The sequence below is a fragment of the Phalangium opilio genome, unplaced genomic scaffold (genome assembly GCF_054372755.1).
Source record: "Phalangium opilio isolate 3A_F unplaced genomic scaffold, DU_Popi_V2 ptg000048l_1, whole genome shotgun sequence".
Classification (NCBI taxonomy): domain Eukaryota; kingdom Metazoa; phylum Arthropoda; class Arachnida; order Opiliones; family Phalangiidae; genus Phalangium; species Phalangium opilio.
In genome coordinates, this window is record NW_028324170.1 from 6,991,855 (window position 1) to 7,010,294 (window position 18,440).

General features: G+C 37.3%; 3 protein-coding genes and 1 long non-coding RNA gene across 5 annotated transcripts; 3 read left to right on the plus strand and 1 right to left on the minus strand.

Moving 5' to 3' along the window:
- The first annotated feature begins 875 nt into the window (after positions 1 to 875).
- Positions 876 to 7,576, plus strand: Oga (O-GlcNAcase). Of its 2 annotated transcripts, XM_089839915.1 has the most exons (14): positions 876 to 1,023; positions 1,364 to 1,415; positions 1,471 to 1,568; positions 1,637 to 1,936; positions 1,999 to 2,379; positions 2,443 to 2,822; positions 2,886 to 3,409; positions 4,283 to 4,503; positions 4,697 to 4,753; positions 5,466 to 5,551; positions 5,622 to 5,818; positions 5,882 to 6,104; positions 6,748 to 6,913; positions 6,986 to 7,576. In XM_089839915.1, exons 1-14 carry the CDS (start codon positions 927 to 929, stop codon positions 7,120 to 7,122), a joined length of 2,919 nt encoding a protein of 972 aa, XP_089696041.1. In that variant the 5' UTR covers positions 876 to 926; the 3' UTR covers positions 7,123 to 7,576. The 2 variants fall into 2 exon arrangements, with proteins under 2 accessions (XP_089696041.1, XP_089696042.1); XM_089839916.1 differs by lacking the exon at positions 4,697 to 4,753.
- Positions 7,171 to 8,399, minus strand: LOC149674062 (uncharacterized). The gene is made up of 2 exons (XR_016366999.1): positions 8,257 to 8,399; positions 7,171 to 8,188 (listed from the first exon to the last, which is right to left on the minus strand). It is a non-coding gene; the product is annotated as an uncharacterized LOC149674062 (long non-coding RNA).
- A 1,151-nt stretch (positions 8,400 to 9,550) lies between these two features.
- Got1 (Glutamate oxaloacetate transaminase 1) lies at positions 9,551 to 11,778 on the plus strand. Its single transcript, XM_089839921.1, has 8 exons — positions 9,551 to 9,752; positions 9,892 to 10,073; positions 10,133 to 10,354; positions 10,426 to 10,530; positions 10,606 to 10,756; positions 10,902 to 11,067; positions 11,134 to 11,279; positions 11,339 to 11,778. Exons 1-8 carry the CDS (start codon positions 9,641 to 9,643, stop codon positions 11,479 to 11,481), a joined length of 1,227 nt encoding a protein of 408 aa, XP_089696047.1. The 5' UTR covers positions 9,551 to 9,640; the 3' UTR covers positions 11,482 to 11,778.
- Positions 11,779 to 12,398: 620 nt separating this feature from the next.
- Positions 12,399 to 17,836, plus strand: tws (protein phosphatase 2 regulatory subunit tws). The gene is made up of 8 exons (XM_089839919.1): positions 12,399 to 12,856; positions 13,600 to 13,697; positions 15,394 to 15,559; positions 15,713 to 16,006; positions 16,074 to 16,238; positions 16,307 to 16,568; positions 16,627 to 16,750; positions 16,846 to 17,836. The coding sequence occupies exons 1-8, from the start codon at positions 12,775 to 12,777 to the stop codon at positions 16,996 to 16,998; spliced, it is 1,344 nt and encodes a 447-aa protein (XP_089696045.1). The 5' UTR covers positions 12,399 to 12,774; the 3' UTR covers positions 16,999 to 17,836.
- Positions 17,837 to 18,440: the final 604 nt, after the last annotated feature.

The window sequence follows — 18,440 nt, forward strand, 5'->3', positions numbered from 1 at the left end:
TTGCAAACTATTTTTAACTATTTGATTTGATCATCTATTCTATTTTCACTTATGAAAATTTGGTTTAGCTGAATTTGATTCTCCTAAATTACTTGCTATCCTGAAGAGATTTCCTATGCTCAATTTCGAACAACATTTTTCAAGATCCAGCATAGCCCACTAGAGTATGCGATCACCTTGTGCCCGTCACGGTCCGTGATGAAGACCGAGTGGGCTATGAATCCAGGCATAGCCCACTTGATCACGCTGGCAGCACGGGCTCTAGAAGCCCCCTCAATCGACCCTAAGAATGAAAATAACATAGGTTCGGTCTAAAATTCAAACCCGTCTGGTTTTAACATGGGCGTCTATGGAAGGGGACCAGTTTTATCAGTTTAGACCGAACCTATGTGACGCGCCGCATTCGCGAGTTGACATGTAAAAAAAATTCGTTTGAACGGGCTTCTAGCGCGCGTGCAGCCAGCGTGCGTGATCAAGTGGGCTATGATCCAGGCAGCAAGCGCAGCAGCGGGCTTGCTCTCTGCTTGGAGGGAAGCTGTGAGATGGAGTTGTAGTTCCATGCGTATAGCCTTGCCTCTGTACCCTCGCTCTGTACCTCCATCTACCTCAACGAAGTACTCCCAGAATTATTTATTTAATTATTATTATTGCATTCCAAAAATTCAGCGTGAACAAAGGTTTTCGATACATTTGACATAAGGGTAACAACAGGGTAAAAAACGTCGACAATACTACTTGTTATGTTAATTCCGAGGAGTAGCTTCAATTTTTAAATGGTGCTAGCAGCATTTTGCAACCCCCTACCAAAGCTAGGGGCGTGTGCAAGGTACTATGGGAGTCTTTCAATGACGCAGATGGCCCACCATCATTTTTCTCCACGTCTCTTCTTTCCTCCAAGCGCTCCGCTTTCCGCAGACTTGAGGAAAATGGCAGGAACGAACCAGAGTTCGGATGAGCTCTTTTTAGACAATTCTAATGATAATATGTCGATGAATAAAAATTTTATTTGCGGAGTAGTTGAAGGTATTTACGTTATTTTAACTTATTCCAAAAATTTTTGTGGTATGATAGTGTTAAGTACTAAGAACGTGGAAGTTTGTTTAGAGAGACCAAGGCTTAGCATTTGTGATATAGCCAACTAAGCCAACATTTTAATTGTTTTGTCGAAAGTATTTAAAAGTAGTAATACAATTATTTATAAATTAAAGTATGGTATAGCAGCCTATCCGATTTTATGGTTTTTTGAAGCTATATGAATTAGGAAAATATATTGTCAAAAAACCTAATAGGTCAAAACCTAATTTAGAATATAGGGATATCCCAATTATTAATGATTTATAACCTGTAAATATTAACTCTTAAGGTTTTTACGGTAGACCATGGACTACAGAGCAACGCAGAGACCTATTTGCCAAGTAATTATTATAAACCTTTCTTTGGCGAACCTAATTAACTTGTAGCATAATTTAGGATGAAAAAATTTGGTCTAAATGCCTATATGTATGCCCCCAAAGATGATTTAAAACATAGAGCTTATTGGCGAGAGTTATATACAGTGGAAGAAGCTGGTAAGACGCTTCTGTTGCGTGATACGAGACTGACAGTTAATTGCACGCACATTTTCTTAATCTTTCAGAGCATTTAACTAATCTCATCCAGGGAGCTAAGGATTGTGGAATAACTTTTATTTATGCCCTATCTCCCGGGCTTGATGTCACTTATTCTAGTTCAAAAGAAGTCAGTTGTTTAAAACGTAAACTCGAACAAGTATCGCAGTTTGGTTGCAACGCTTTTGCTCTCCTATTTGATGATATTGAGCCTGATATCAGTGAACCTGACAAAGAAGTCTTCCAATCATTTGGTCATGCCCAAGTATCTTTGTCTAATGAGGTTTATCAACATTTGTCTCAACCAAAGTTCATTTTTTGCCCTACTGGTAATATTGTCTGTTATTTTATAAGCCTAAAGAACTATTAAAATAATTATTAACTCTCTTAGAATATTGCACAACAAGGGCAGTACCAAATGTACAAAATTCCGAGTATTTGAATATTATCGGAAGTAAACTTTTACCAGGAATTGATATCATGTGGACTGGTCACAAAGTTATCAGTAAAACAATAACCGTACAATCCATGCAAGAACTCTCGGATGTTTTGAAAAGACCGCCTTTAATATGGGACAATCTTCATGCCAATGATTACGACCAGAAACGTTTATTTTTGGGACCATATTGCGGAAGAACTCCCGAACTAGTCCCTCATTTGAGGGGTGTTATGAGCAACCCCAATTGCGAATACGAGGCCAACTTCATTCCTATTCATACTCTTGGTCAGTGGAGTAGATGCAAAGTAGATGGCAAAAGGGACATGACCTTGAGTATGAACTCTTCGAGAAAAATTTCACTTTGTTTGGTGCCCCGTTTATAATTCCCTATTTTAGATGACTCAATAACTGCGGATATCAAACTTGAAACCGAAAGTGAAACTGGATCAGTTGAGGATGTTATTCCATCTCAAATGGGTCCTAATATTTACCATCCCAGAAAGGCCCTTCAAGTTGCTATAAGAGATTGGTTACCAGAGTTTAACAAGAACAAAAGCGCGTTTGGAAAAATTGTGGCATCACCTTATTTGCCAAATACCGTCATTGGTTCAAACTCAACAACTCCAGCTCCTCCCATACCAGCTGTCATTGTCGCTCCAAATTGCCCAACTGCTTTGGTCAATACTTGTATGTCAGTCACGTTAACGACAACGTCTGCCTTACAGAATCTGAATAATCCCGAAGATCCCAATTATCATCCCATTACAACTGAATTAGTAAATTAGCTCGATATTAGTTAATTAAATTGAAACGCGAGGTTTACCAATTTATTTTTTTAGGTCAATTCTTTAGTAACCCCTTCTGTGATACCAATGAGTTCAACAACAACTACAATAAGGGAGCCTTTACTGAGTCAAGAAGGGCTAAAACCCCCGGAAGTTATCAGCCCCGTTAATGGAACTTCCCCAAACTCCTCCGAACCTATGGATTGTAATCCCTCTCCCCTGGGCAGCCCCAAACACGAAAAGGCCAGCGGTTCGGAAAGTATTACGGATGACATCATTGATGCTGAAATTGAAGAGCCCAAAATAAGTAAAGATAATGATTCAGCGGAAGATATGCAGACTGAACCCTCAGTTCCCGAAGAAGAAACTCAAGAAACTCCTCCTCTTGACCAATCAAAGCAGCTTACTTATGATGATGTAGCTCTTTTAGTTGATCTGTTTTATCTACCATTTGAACACGGAAGTCAGGGGCTGCAGTTTCTACAAGATTTTCATTGGTTAAAAACGAATGGGCATTTGGTAGCAAATAAGAGGGCTGGAACCTCGGCAGTGCGTGATGAAAACCTCAGAATGGCTAGGTTTGCTTTTTCTTTACCTTTTTTTTTTAATAAAATTCTGCCCCTCTTTCTCATCATTAACTTAAGATTGGTGTTGTCAGGCCCTTTGTAAGCAAAGGTAGTGAATTATTGGTGCAGATTGAACTGCTAGCCTTTCTTGTTGTAGTCTCTTAGCTCACCAATGGTCTGGCAACTTCTCAAGAGAGGGGCATAAACTATGCTTAAGAAAAGGGTTGTAGGGGGGGGTACCCGGACGGGTAATTTTCGGTTATGGGGGCGAGTACCCGGACGGGTAATTTTCGGTTATGGGGGCGAGTACCCGGACGGGTAATTTTCGGTTATGGGGGCGAGTACCCGGACGGGTAATTTTCGGTTATGGGGGCGAGTACCCGGACGGGTAATTTTCGGTTATGGGGACGAGTACCCGGACGGGTAATTTTCGGTTATGGGGACGAGTACCCGGACGGGTAATTTTTGGTTATGGGGACGAGTACCCGGACGGGTAATTTTCGGTTATGGGGACGAGTACCCGGACGGGTAATTTTCGGTTATGGGGGCGGGTACCCGGACGGGTAATTTTCGGTTATGGGGACGAGTACCCGGACGGGTAATTTTCGGTTATGGGGACGAGTACCCGGACGGGTAATTTTCGGTTATGGGGACGAGTACCCGGACGGGGTAATTTTCGGTTATGGGGGCGAGTACCCGGACGGGGTAATTTTCGGTTATGGGGGCGAGTACCCGGACGGGGTAATTTTCGGTTATGGGGGCGAGTACCCGGACGGGTAATTTTCGGTTATGGGGGCGAGTACCCGGACGGGTAATTATCAGGTACCTCACTTCCGTACTATTTTCCGTTTGTTAAGGCAAACCCGATTTTTATTAATAATCCAGGAGTGAAGAACTTGATGGAGATGTTGAAACTGCCGCAGCGGTAACTGTTGAAGAATGGTATCAAAGAGCTATGAAGTTTGAAGAAATGACGCACGCAATCAACAGGCTGTCGACGCGTTTGAATTACGTACAAAACCGATCTTTACTTTACGATCTTTATCCCTACATTTGGGATATTAAAGGCGTCATATCTTTGCTCAATTCTTACGTCAAATGGCTTGGTAAGTTTGTTTCGATTGTATTACGAGGCGCACGTACTTTTTTTAGGGTTTTTTCAATATTTGATAACAGTATTTGACGTAGTAAATTTGTTTTTCCAGCTACAAATGTAATTTGTACATGTACTGTAAATGATATTTACATGATATTTATCTAGTTTTCTTTTCTCTTTTTTTCCCCCAAATTTTTGTCTAGCTCTTGGAAGGGTTCCAGCTACATCGGCTTCGCTATACATCTGTCCACCATTTACTTGTAGGCAATCTGCGTTAATTTTTTCCAAAATTTCTCACACACACATACTGGTTATCGAAACTTAATTTTTTTTTTTTTGCGATATGATTTAAAAATTTTTTTACTTAGGTCTTAAAAAATTCATCTAATTTTGTATCTTTTCAGAAAGTTTTTAATATAAAATGGCCATGACCAAAAGTCATGAAAAAAAATATAAAAAAAAAACTCTTTTTGGTCAATTATCATGACTTAAAAGAGTTTGATTGATTGTTAAATCTTGCTAGCAGTAATCTTATAGTTATTTTTATTATATAATCTTACTGCTGGCAGTCAGAATTGCTTTTAGAGTTTTATCAACGTACGTAAAAGGTTCAATGTTAGGTTAAGTACCGCCGTCAAACAAATCAAATCTTGTTGCAGTTAAGTCAAAATTAAGTTAATTAACTTTTTCAGAGGTTTGAAAAAAATATTTGTGTTAAGAAAATAAAGAATTTTTGACAAGATTTGATGAGAATCTAAAATCTTTGTCAAAATTTGATTAGAATATTGATATTGATAAATTGAAGATTTATTAGGAAAAATATTGGCCAACTTTTGTCTCTTCTTTTGTTAAGAGTTAGCTTTTCATTGGACCTTTACTAATTTTTGGTGAATTTTCCTATAATTTAGAGTAATTTAAGAACGTTTCCCGCAATCGTCTGATCTTACCTATACCTTTTTAAATGATGTTTAGGGTTTTCAAAAGGCTACAGAGAGGCTTTTACAAATGGGGAACAAGAACCTTGGCTTTTTAGGGGAGGACTTACTGCCGAGTTACAAGTAAATTGATTCCTTCGCTCATTTTTTGTCCGCGTTTAATATAAAATGATTTTAAACGTTTCCCCGTTAGCGTTTACTTCCCCTGGAAAGTGTCGGAGATTTATTTCTCTATAAGCCACCTGACACACCCACCAGCAAAATTTACACAATACGGCCATATTTGCCCGCTGATGAAGAATCCGTTTACCATTTATGCCGGAAAACGTGCGATGATGGCGCCGATGGTAGCGATGTCTTCCCCGATATGCCAAATTTAATTGGGGATAAGTAAGTTTTTAAATAAACGGTAATTGCATGACTATAAAGACGTCATCTTCATTCCTTTTTAAGATTGGTTGGTGGATATTTATGCTTATCACCCGAGTATTGTTTCGTGATTGAAGATGAAGAAGGCATTTGCGGGTATTGCGTGGCTGCCTTAGATGCTAAGGAATTTCATCGGAAGCTGGAAATGGCTTGGATACCCGAATTAAGGTCCAAATATCCTGTAAATGATGTGCCAAATAAGAATAAGTTGGAGGATCAGAGTACCGCCATGCTTACACCAGCTGAGGTATGTTTATGTAGAATGTAGGACATAATCCCCCCTGGACATAATCCAAACATTTGAGAAAAAAAGGACATAATCCCCTCAGGTAGGAGACAAAATCCCCCGGACAATTTCCCCCTAAATGGATGACGAAGACAAAATACCCCCAGCCCCAGGACAAATTCCCCCAGCCCCGGTACAAATTCCCCCCAGCCCCGGGACAAATTCCCCTCAAACTGTGTTCTTCGGAAGAAAATAAATGTAAAAAATAATATTTTGGAAAAGGCGTACCATTGTTACAATATTTCCAAAATATTACGAACCTAACCCAACCCAACCTAACCTAACCAAACCTAGCCTAACATAACCTAACCTAACATAACCTAACATAACCTAACCGGGGATTATGACCGGGGAATTTTGTCTAGAGCGTAGGGGGATTTTGTCTACAGAGTGGGGGGATTTTGTCTTGATAGTGGGGGGATTTTGTACTCTTAACTTGGATGGGGGTAAAATGACCCGGGGGATTTTGTCTTGAGAGAGGGGGGATTATGACTGGGGGTCTTTTGTCTTGGGGGTATTTAGTCCGTATACCGTTTATGTAATGAGTAGGCTTAGGAAATAGGCTTAACAGTAACACTCGCATTTTTTTTTGTTAATTTCGAAGGAAATGATTGCCGGTTTCCATAATACAAAACCATTCACTGCCATTCCTGATGATATTTACACAAATCATCCTTCAATCTTGAAATTGAGTGTAGCTCCGTCAATTTCAGATCCCAGCATTCCTAAAAGACTCATGGCTTGCGTTTTTTCAGCTCTTAAAGCTAATGGTAAGTTTTAATTTAATTTTATTTATTACTCCCCGATTTTAAGTAAATGATTGGAAAAATAATCAATTTTAGGTTCTCACGGTGTTTTTACCGAAGTAACAATAGGTGATAAGAATATCCTAGATATACACGCTAAGTTAGGCTTCATGGAAATAGCTATACCAGGGTTTACCAATCAGGATGTTTTTTATTTGGGAAGAACATTTTAGGTAAATTTATTTAAAAATTTGTTCTCGTAAAAACCATTGAAAAGACTATTATTATAAAGATCTGTAAATTAATATAAAGCTTTATTAATTATAAATCAAATCTGAAAGATACATTTTTTTATTAAGAGTTCTTTAAGAAAACTTAATAAAAGTCACGGTTTTAAACATGGATTTCACATCATGACACTTAACAACAACTATAAGTCATTTTATAACGGAAAATTATTCATCATGAACATTGAAAATTAAGTTTAATTGTTTTCATTTGAATTTAAACAAAATAAGTAACGAGTTTTTGACTGTTGTTCAAAATCAATTTTAGAACTTAACGTCCCTGTTTTTGGGATGAAAAGAAATGATTTTGTAAATATTCTTTCAAAAGAAGTTTGTACAATAATTTTGTCGTCGTTATGATTAATCAGGCTTATTAAAGCTTCGTTTTTCCAAATGTAAATACTTGTAAAATGTATTTGAAATTAATGATTCAGTAAACGTCAAAATTGTCCAGTGAAAGATTATTCTATGACGTGGAAGCCACGTGTTGCACGTGTACTTTATAAATTGAAAGTCACGTGCCATTATCAATGCGTTCTGTGATTGGTTATTCAAGACACCACAACCAATCTGTTTGAATTTGATTGGGTAGGGTGGCAAGGAGCTTCAGATCTTGATATTTCAGTTATTGGCTGTTTAGGAGAAGTGTGACCAGATTCTGCTTGAGAAGTGTGACCAGATTCTGCTTGAGAAGTGTGACCAGATTCTGCTTGAGAAGTGTGACCAGATTCTGCTTGAGAAGTGTGACCAGATTCTGCTTGAGAAGTGTGACCAGATTCTGCTTGAGAAGCGTGACCAGATTCTGCTTGAGAAGCGTGACCAGATTCGGCTTGAGAAGTGTGACCAGATTCGGCTTGAGAAGTGTGACCAGATTTGGCTTGAGAAGTGGGACCAGATTTGGTTTTGAGAGGCCTGATACTGAGTCACTTTTGTCACTAAAAGTCACTTTTTTTAAATTCATCTAGAATGATAATTGATCAAGTGGCCGTGACAATTCAATCCAAATGTCATTCTGCAAAATTTACTTTGTCAATAGGGAGCTAACAATAACAACTGGCTAGGGGGAAGAGATAGACTGACGTCACGCAGCCTCTCTTTGGATGGCATTTTTGCGCTAGAATCCGTTAGGGGGGATGAAACTCCAGTAAGAGATAGAAGGGTGTGACGTTTCAGGGTCAGAACTGTTAGCTTCCTATTAGCAAATACCAAATACCACAATTTAACATTACCACATACTCTTTCATTTCACGTATCTTCTTGTTGACGCTTCTTGAGAAGCTATGTTCCTTGTATTTATCTTGGTTAGAACTGTCCTTTCTACCTTTCCTCTCCCTCAACCCCGGCTCTTAACGCCATTCGCGGTCCTCGCGGACAAAAGGGTTTTTGGGGGGAACCATAGGTAAAAACTTTCCATCGTGGTCAGCATGCGCGCTGACCCGTGGGTTTTTTGGGGCATCTCTCTTGAAATACTTTTACATTGCTTGGGGAGGGGATCCAAATACGGGTGTTACAATACCCCCCCCCCCCACCAAGCTTGGTTATACAGAGGATAAGCAAGAGCCCTTTGTGAGATTTGTCAAGGGGAGGGCCAATTCCGCGCCCTCGAAAAAATCGGACGCCTGGTGGGCTGGTGGCAGACGAATCATAACATAGTTACGATTCTCCCGCAATCCAGATGGCGCTGTCGTCGGCCTCAAAAACTTGCCCCTTTTTTAACATTAGGGGTATACGAAGAGGCCGATCCCTATAGAGTATCGATATATCAAACATCCCTGCTTTAAAGTGTTCTGTTTTTTTTTGGTCCCTACTCTCCTTTCGTTCTGCCTCTCTAAGCCTCGGCCGCCTCGTGGGCTTACCATTAGTGGTATGCAGACTAGCATACAGTAGTTGTGCCGCTCTTCCGCGTACACCGGATCTCAAATCTCAACAATTAAGATTCCCTAACTTTTCTGTCTACCCAATTTACTGAACTTATTGCCTTAAAATTTTAGAACTTATGTCCCTTTTTTGGGATGAAAAGAAATGATTTTGTAAATATTATTCCAAAAGAAGTTTGTACAATAATTTTGTCGTAGTTATGATTAATCAGGCTTATTAACGCTTCGTTTTTCCAAATGTAAATACTTGTAAATGTATTTGAAATTTATGATTCAGTTAACGTCAAATTTCTCCAGTGAAAGATTATTCTATGACGTGGAAGCCACGTGTTGCACGTGTACTTTATAAATTGAAATTCACGCGCCATTATGAACCCGTTCTGTGATTGGTTATTCAAGACACCACAACCAATCTGTTTGAATTTGATTGGTTATGAGCCTTATATCAGTAGATGGCGCCAATTTTTAGGCGTAAATTTCCGGCTCCTGTCAAATTTCTGATAAATTCTTACAGTCTGCCCTTCAAAGTTACCGGGAGGTCGATTGGTCGTGAATTATAAACTTAAATAAAATTAACAAAGTTAATTATGACATCCAGATTTGTTAATATCAAACCTGCTCCTCCGATAGAAGTTTTTGCTCTACGTAAATCGTATTTAGACGATCCATCTCCTCAAAAAGTTGACTTGGGAATCGGAGGTAATCGAAAATTTGACCAAGGCTTAGGGAAAGTTTGTTTGGCGTGAAGCCAAGTTACTATAATAAAAGTCTTCCCATTATTTTAAAATTAAAATTAAAATTACCAACTTGTCAATTATATTTTATGATATTTGCGTAGCTTATCGTGACAATTCCGCGAAACCTTGGGTTTTACCCGTGGTTCGTAAAGTTGAGAAGGAATTAGCTAATGATGAGACTTTGAACCACGAGTATTTGAGTCAAACTGGACATGATGGTTTTACCAAAGCCGCAACTAACATAGTTCTAGGTGAAGATAGCCCCGCTATTAAGGAAGGAAGGGTGGGTAAACTTTTCTGTCATTACATTGGTTTGTAGACTTCAAATTATTTTAATCGTAGGTTGTTAGAGCCCAAGCATTAAGTGGCTCAGGGGCTTTGAGGGTTGGAGCAGATTTTTTAAACAGAGTTTGCAAATACACCACTTATTACTATTCTGATCCAACTTGGGGGGCTCATAAGTTAATTTTCAACCATGCTGGCTTTACCAACTCAAAAACATATCGTTATTGGGATGGGAATAGCAAGGGTTTGGATATCAATGGTATGCTTGAAGATTTGAAAGTGAGTCCATCCATTATGATTTTATTAGGGCTACTTTTTATTGCAAAAATAATCAATTTTCTTAATGTCAGAATGCCCCAGAAGATTCTGTGATCATTTTACACGCTTGCGCCCATAACCCAACTGGTGTTGATCCAACTGATGAACAATGGAAGCAAATTGCGGATGTTATGGAAGTAATTGAGAAAATTTTATTTTATTCAATAGTTCTTTTTTTATGATAGGATAAACGGATAAACTTTGTCTGATAGGAGAAAAAGTTATTCCCATTTTTCGACTGCGCTTATCAAGGTTTTGCTTCTGGAGACCTTGAAAGAGATAGCAAAGCTATAAGATATTTTGTATCAAGAGGTTTTGAGATGTTGTGTTCCCAGTCTTTTGCAAAAAACTTTGGATTATACGGTGATTGAACCTAAAATATTTCTTATCGCTAATCCATAAATATTCATCCATTATTTTATTAAGAATAGTTTTTGTTGCCTAGGTGCTTTAAAATAATTATTTAAGCATTGTTTTAAATTAATTTAATCATTAATTCTCCTCTCAGATCAACGTATTGGTAATTTAACCATTGTTTTGAAGGACACTTCCGCTGTTGCGGCAGTACAGAGTCAGTTGGCAATTATTATTAGAGGAAATTACTCTAATCCTCCTAGCCAAGGAGCTAGGATTGTTCACCGTGTATTAACTGATCCTGATCTGTTTGTTGAATGGTACAACATTTGAATTAAATAAGCTAGGCTTACTTATTTTAATTTCTAATTAATTAATTTCTTTAGGAAGGGTCATATCAAAGAAATGGCAGAACGTATTATAAACATGAGAGCGGCATTAAGGTCAAAATTAGAAGAAATTGGAGGCACCCCGGGAGCTTGGGAACATATTACGAGTCAAATTGGAATGTTTTCCTACACTGGTTTAACTGGTATGATTTCTTTTCAGCCAAAATTTGGTCTATTTTTTGAAATCTAATTACTTTAATAGTTGGCCAAGTTAAATATCTGATTAAAGAGCATCATATCTATCTTCTTGATTCGGGTCGCATTAGTATGTGTGGTCTAAATACATCCAATGTAGATTACGTAGCGAATGCCATCAATGAAGCCATTACCAAAGTTCCAAATTAATTGATAATATTAATTTAACAGTCAATATTCCTTGGTGAAAAAAAGCCCCAAACCATCAAATGCTCAAGGCTATTTTATTTACCATCTTAATTTCGTTTTTCTTTGAAAGTAATTAGGTGCCTAGAAACTATTGTTAATTATTAATTACTTTAATGTTAAACGTAGTAATTAAAATTGTGAAAAAGCAGGAAAACTGGCTGGTTTTTAGAGCAATTATTATGTTCAGAGGGTAAATTTTAGTTTTTTATATATATCTAAGCTTAATATTGTACGAATAAAGCCGTTTACAGCACGAAACTGACTGCTTGTCATTCAATTAATTAGATTGTATTTCTTTATGAAGCCTTTTTGAGGTAGATTCATAATTGGCGGCGAGTTCAGTTCAAATTTCCCGGGCATTAGTATACAGCGCCATCTAGAATCCTAATATTACGCGTGACGTCACGCGTCAGCCGGCTCGGAGGGCTTCTATCTAAGCTTAACATTGTACGAATAAAGCCGTTTACAGCACGAAACTAACTTGTTGCGATTCAATTAATTAGATTGTAGTTCTTTACGAAGCTTTTTTGAGGTAGGTTCGTAATGAGCGGCGAGTTCAGTTCAAATTTCCCGGGCATTAGTATACAGCGCCATCTAGAATCCTAATATTACGCGTGACGTCACGCGTCAGCCGGCTCGAGGGCTTCTATCTAAGCTTAATATTGTACGAATAAAGCCGTTTACAGCACGAAACTAACTTGTTGCGATTCAATTAATTAGATTGTAGTTCTTTACGAAGCTTTTTTGAGGTAGGTTCGTAATGAGGGGCGAGTTCAGTTCAAATTTCCCGGGCATTAGTATACAGCGCCATCTAGAATCCAAATATTACGTGTGACGTCACGCGTCAGCCGGCTCGAGGGCTTCAGCAGAGGCAGGCTAGTAGCCTAGTTAGGCTAAACGGTTACGGGATTCCATCTTGGAATCGTCGGGAAACGGCCGTTTGGAGCTTGTATATTAATCGAACGCGATCTTATCTATATTGTCAACTTATTGAAATTATTTCGCGCTTAATGGATACCGGAATTATCGGCGAATAATTACAATTCGATATTAAATTAATCATGACGGTATAAATCGTTCAGTTTTTTTTATGAGTGAAAGTCGAGACGCTTTTCTAAGGGCTCTTCGTTCGGATCGTTCCTCATATTCCGAAGTACACAAAGGCTTAACGTGAACTTTAAATTCGTTAATGGTGCCGCGGTATCGCGAATTGGGGAACGTTAGAATCCGAGAAGAGAACATTATAAAATAATTATGTATTCTAATTCGGGAAATGGTGAAATTCATTGGAGTTTTTCCCAAGTGAAAGGAACTTTAGACGACGATGTGACTGAAGGTAAATCAACAAAAATTATCTACTCTCTTGGGCGTAGGCCTAGGCCTACCCGCTTTTTCGTTTTCTTTTCAAAGTGACCCCAAAAGTTTTATTTTTCAATCCCCCTATTTTGATCAAAGACAAAGCTACTCAAAATTATAAAGTACCCAAAGGACCATTAAGGGGTTATTTTTAGTCTAATTATCAGTCTATATATTATACGATTGGGTTTGACAATATCAAGTTTGGCCTTCATAATTGGTAAGCGAGAGTAATCCAAGGAAATTTGCTCAAATTTGATACCCCAAGTAACCCAATTGAACAATAATGTGTTCCATACGTTGAATGGGGTTTAAAACCAAAATTGCGTTGTAATTCGGGCAATTGTATCTCCGTAAGTGGTCTTAATCATTTCATTCAGATGCCACAATAGCTTTAAAACTTTTACATCTCAAAACTAAGCCCAAGATTTGAAAGAGATCAATTTTAAGTTTCTTGTTGTATATAAATGAACCTGTGACAGGTGGTTAATTTAAACATAAGTTATTTTAAGGTTTGATGACATTTTAAGGTATCTAATATAGTTAAATGATATTGTTATTATTTTACATCTTAAAACTAATCCCAAGATTTGAAAGAGATCGATTTTAAGTTTCTTGTTGTATAAAAATGAACCTGTGAGAGGTGGTTAATTTAAACATTAGTTATTTTAAGGTTTGATGCCATTTTAAAGTAACTAACATAGTTAAATGATGTTGTTATAGCGGATATAATATCTTGTGTGGAATTTAACCATGATGGAGATCTTTTAGCAACTGGTGACAAGGGAGGTCGAGTGGTCATTTTTCAAAGAGATCCAATTGTAAGCCTGGCTTTTTTTGTTACCCTATTGGTTAAGTCTTTTTTTATGGGGGACTTAGTTATGTCTCAAATCAATATACTGGTGATATTGGGCTCTGCTTTAGGTATTCTGAGTTTTTATCATGAATTTTTATGAATATCTACAGGGTTGCCACAGGTCAGGGAAAACCTTGAAAAGTCAGGGTATTTAAAAATGGGCCGAAAAGTCAGGGAATTTTAAAAATTTCAGCAATGTCAGGGAATTTGATTTTAGTGGGTAAAATTTCTGGGGATAAGTATTTATTGAAAGAGTAATGACAGGGTTCATACAAACGTGGAAAACTGGGAAAACCTGGAAAAATCAGGGAAATAAAAAGTTGACAAAAACCTCAGGGAAATTACGAATTTCTAGTAAAATTCAGGGAAATCAGGGAAATTTGCGTCAAACAGGGGCCGAGTAATTAAGCAAAATGTTCGTGAACATACCCTCCATAGGATTAACATTACACTAAATTTTGGAGGCTCGCAACTCTGTTTCTACTAGAGATACGGGGATGTCCTTTGAGTATGTTATAGTGCAATTTGTCCCCCATCTAACCATACTAAAAACGTAGGGCTACGACAAATAGGGGCCGAGTAATTAAGCGAAATGTTCAAAAACATGTCATAGGAATAGCATCGCACCCAACTTTGGATGCTCATAACTCAGGTTCTACTAGAGATGCGGGGATGTCCTTTGAGTATGTTATAGTCCAATTTGTCCCCCATCTAACAGTACTAAAACTTAGTGCTAAGACAAACAGGAGCCACGTAATTAAGGAAAATGTTCGTCAACTTATAGTATCGTCTCACTTAATGTTATTATGTTACTTATGATTTTTAACACTGAACGTTTAAGGCCCATAACTCTCGTTCTATTAGAGATACGGGGATCTCCTTCGAATATGTTATAGCCCTTTTTGCTCCCCATACAAGGGTGCTTTAAACTTGAGGCTACGTCAATATCTTCGTCAACTTATGTTAGTGTCTCACTTATTGTTATTAGGTTACTTTTGATTTTTAACAATGAATTTTGGAGGCTCGTAACTCTAGTTCTACTAGAGATACGGGGATGTTCTTTGAGTATGTTATAGTTCAATTTGTCCCCCATCCAACCATACTAAAAACTTAGGGCTACGACAAACAGGGGCGGAGTAATTTAGCAAAACATAAACAAACAACCCCCTCCATAGGAATAGTGTTACACTAAACTTTGGAGGCTCGTAACTCTGGAAAATTCAGGGAAGTGTGTGGGGAAAAAACCTGGATATCTCAGGGAAATTTGTTTTCCAAAAGTTGTATGAACCCTGATTGAAAGTTTCTCCTCATCCTCTCTTAACACAGAAAGCTCTAGAGCAATCTTTAAAAATGTCTAGAATTGTTTTGTAAATTAAATGCTCTATAAAAAAATCTTTTGGACTGTTATTTATAGTTAAAATATTTCTTAATCATTTTGGTGCAACAAATACATTGGAAAATTTCATGTAGAGAGTTTATTTAATTATAAGCACTTAAAACGTGCTGTAAACATTGCCACTTTCAGCCTAAAAAGGTCAGGGAAAACCTGGGAAAGTCAGGGAATTTGGTTCTGAAAATTCAGTGGCAACCCTGATTCTAGAAACAAACTCTGTTTAGAAGGTTGCACAAACCGAAATGTTTTGTGTTTTATTTAAAATTAGTCGAAACAAAGTGTTCCTAGACGTGGTGAATACAATGTGTACAGCACTTTCCAAAGTCACGAACCTGAATTTGACTATTTAAAAAGCTTAGAAATAGAGGAAAAAATCAACAAAATAAGATGGCTCAAACGGAAAAACCCCGCTCACTTCCTGCTCTCTACTAACGGTAATTACTCTAGACTATCATATTTCACAAGGGGACAGACATTTCCACCAAAAAAATTGTTATTTTCACATCATCACGATCGTGTCTGACTCGTAGACCCTAAATGAAGGACATTTTTAAATAAGGAGCCAAATATGCCCTCTTCGTTTTCAGATAAAACGATCAAGTTATGGAAAGTTAGTGAGAAAGATAAACGAATTGATGGGTTCAATTTGAAAGATGAAAATGGTCAGATAGTGACCCCTCCCTCGCAGCTCAGTACTCTTCGGGTTCCCTGTTTGAAACCCATGGAGCTGATGGTTGAAGCTAGTCCCCGTCGAGTCTTCGCCAATGCCCATACTTACCACATTAACTCCATAAGTGTCAATAGTGATCAAGAAACTTATCTGTCTGCCGACGACTTAAGAGTTAACTTATGGCATCTAGAAATAACTGATCAAAGTTTTAGTGAGCGAACCTTTCTTTTAAAATTTACCTCGGGAAACCTTAAAAAATTTGCAATATTCCGCATTAGATATCGTTGATATAAAACCCACTAATATGGAAGAGTTAACGGAAGTGATAACGGCGGCGGAATTTCATCCTCATCAATGCAATCTTTTCGTGTATAGTAGTAGCAAAGGAACACTCAGGCTATGCGATATGAGGGCAGCGGCATTGTGCGATCAACATGCCAAATGTAGGTTTTTCTACAAACACTCTTAGGTTTCAATCATGAACCTTCGTGTTTTTTATTTGAAACTAAAGTATACGAAGAACCGGAAGACCCTACCAATCGTAGTTTCTTTTCGGAAATCATCTCCAGCATATCTGATGTTAAATTTAGCAACAGTGGGCGATATATGATATCGAGAGATTATCTCTCTGTTAAAGTGTGGGACCTTAACATGGATACGAAACCAGTAGAGTGTTATCACGTGCATGAGTATTTGCGTTCGAAGCTCTGCTCGCTATACGAAAATGACTGCATATTTGACAAGTTTGAATGCTGCTGGAATGGAGTTGATTCGTACGTATAGCCGTACTTTATAGAAAATAAATGATATAATGGAAAATATTTTGTTCAGGTACATAATGACGGGTAGCTACAACAACTTCTTCAGAGTATTTGACCGTACTACAAAGCGCGATATTGCATTAGAGGCTTCCAAAGACATAGCTAAGCCAAAGACGGTGCTTAAGCCTAGAAAGGTACGTATATTTTTAATGCATTTAATTATTTTTTTTTTTTTTTTTTTTCATTCTAGGGAGTGTTGCGAGAAATATTTTGTTTTTCTTTTGGGTAGGTTTGCACGGGTGGCAAGCGTAAAAAGGACGAGATTAGTGTAGATTGCTTAGACTTCAATAGAAAAATTTTGCACACTGCCTGGCACCCGCAAGAAAATATAATAGCAGTTGCTGCCACAAATAACCTCTATATCTTCCAAGAGAAGTACTGATAATTCTTCGTTTTTGTCCGTACGTGTCTCTCCTCGGGCGTTTCTCTTCGAAATTGCGCTGCTAAAGTAGCTACCACTACCACTACCAACAGACCACCAACTGTCAGCCATCGTTAAATTATAAAAAAAAAAACAGCCTCGGTAAAAAAAAAAAATACTATACAAAACAGCACTACTAACCCCATAATGAAGATTAACTATAATTTTTCTTTAAAAAAACAAAAAAAAGTTTAAACAAACACCCTTAAATGTTAGTTTTTAAACTAAACAATATTTGGCCTACTATAAATTAAAATAAGGTAAAATTGCTCTACAAAACTTCATACGATGAACTTTCAGGATAAGGCAGATAACTGGGAGTGGGAACTTTATATTTAATTATTTAATTATTTCTAATTTGTTTAAATTATTCATAGTGAAATTATTTTCCATTCTTTTCAAGCTTATTAAAATATAGAAGATCAATTATTTATTTAATTAAATTTAACCAATTCAAAAGTAACAAAACACGTATTCCTCAATTTCGTAATGACAGTCTCTGCGTCTGCTGATATTCCAGAAGTTTATTATTAAAAAACATCATAGCGCAAAAATCCCTTCACTCACTTTAATATGAACTGGAAGATAGAGCTTAATTGAATTAATTATTTAAATGCCAAAATAAGAGAAAAAGTTAAATTTAAAGTTAAATTAATTATTAAAGATAAGAAACGCCACTTAAAACGGTAATTATTTATTCTGGGCATGACGTACGTGTGTGTGGACGATTATTTAAAAAACACATGGCTACAACTTCCCAGTTATCAAAGGCGTGTGAAAAACAAACGGAGCTCCTTAAGAAAGAAAAAATGACCTTAATTGTGAAACAAAATATGAAATTAATAAAAAAAAAAAAAAATAAATAAATAAAAATGTGCGTGCATGTGTGCCTTCTACAGGAAGGAAAGAAAAAAAAAACAAACAAATTTAGATTACTTTTCGTTGTAATTCTTTCTTTTGACTTTTACAACGCAGCGAAGGTTGTTATTTAGTTATTTTTTTTCTTCCCCCCCCCCGCTCCTTGTTTAGGCATATTTATAAATATATATAAAGACGTTGGCGTTTAACGTTTAAAGCAAATAAAGACCACGAAAACTAAAAGTACGGCTTTCGTTACGTCGCCAATTGCTCCGTTTTCTTGAACTAGTTAATTGTTAATAATAATAATAATAATAATATTTTTGTGGTTTCATAGTTGACGCCCGCCATTCCATATTTTCCCAGTTAATTCAATTGTTTTATAGGTTCTTTACCCCCCCTCCCCCCTCCCCCCCCCCCCCCCCCCCCCGAAAAAACCACTTCATTATCGTTAGGTAAATTAATTTACTAAATTTATTATAAATCCATGAAAATTGTATATTTTGAGTCGACACCCTTTTTTTCGTCCCATCCCTTTTTTTTTT

Bases quoted from the DNA above. Each gene is read 5' to 3' on its own strand.
- Oga (XM_089839915.1), top strand. From the start codon at position 927: ATGGCAGGAACGAACCAGAGTTCGGATGAGCTCTTTTTAGACAATTCT. The intron at 5,552-5,621 runs GTAAATTGATTC...TTTCCCCGTTAG, and splicing joins GACTTACTGCCGAGTTACAA to CGTTTACTTCCCCTGGAAAG. The intron at 5,819-5,881 runs GTAAGTTTTTAA...TTCCTTTTTAAG, and splicing joins CCAAATTTAATTGGGGATAA to ATTGGTTGGTGGATATTTAT.
- Got1 (XM_089839921.1), top strand. From the start codon at position 9,641: ATGACATCCAGATTTGTTAATATCAAACCTGCTCCTCCGATAGAAGTT. The intron at 9,753-9,891 runs GTAATCGAAAAT...ATATTTGCGTAG, and splicing joins AGTTGACTTGGGAATCGGAG to CTTATCGTGACAATTCCGCG. The intron at 11,280-11,338 runs GTATGATTTCTT...TTACTTTAATAG, and splicing joins TTCCTACACTGGTTTAACTG to TTGGCCAAGTTAAATATCTG.
- tws (XM_089839919.1), top strand. From the start codon at position 12,775: ATGTATTCTAATTCGGGAAATGGTGAAATTCATTGGAGTTTTTCCCAA. The intron at 15,560-15,712 runs GTAATTACTCTA...CTTCGTTTTCAG, and splicing joins CTTCCTGCTCTCTACTAACG to ATAAAACGATCAAGTTATGG. The intron at 16,239-16,306 runs GTAGGTTTTTCT...TTGAAACTAAAG, and splicing joins GTGCGATCAACATGCCAAAT to TATACGAAGAACCGGAAGAC.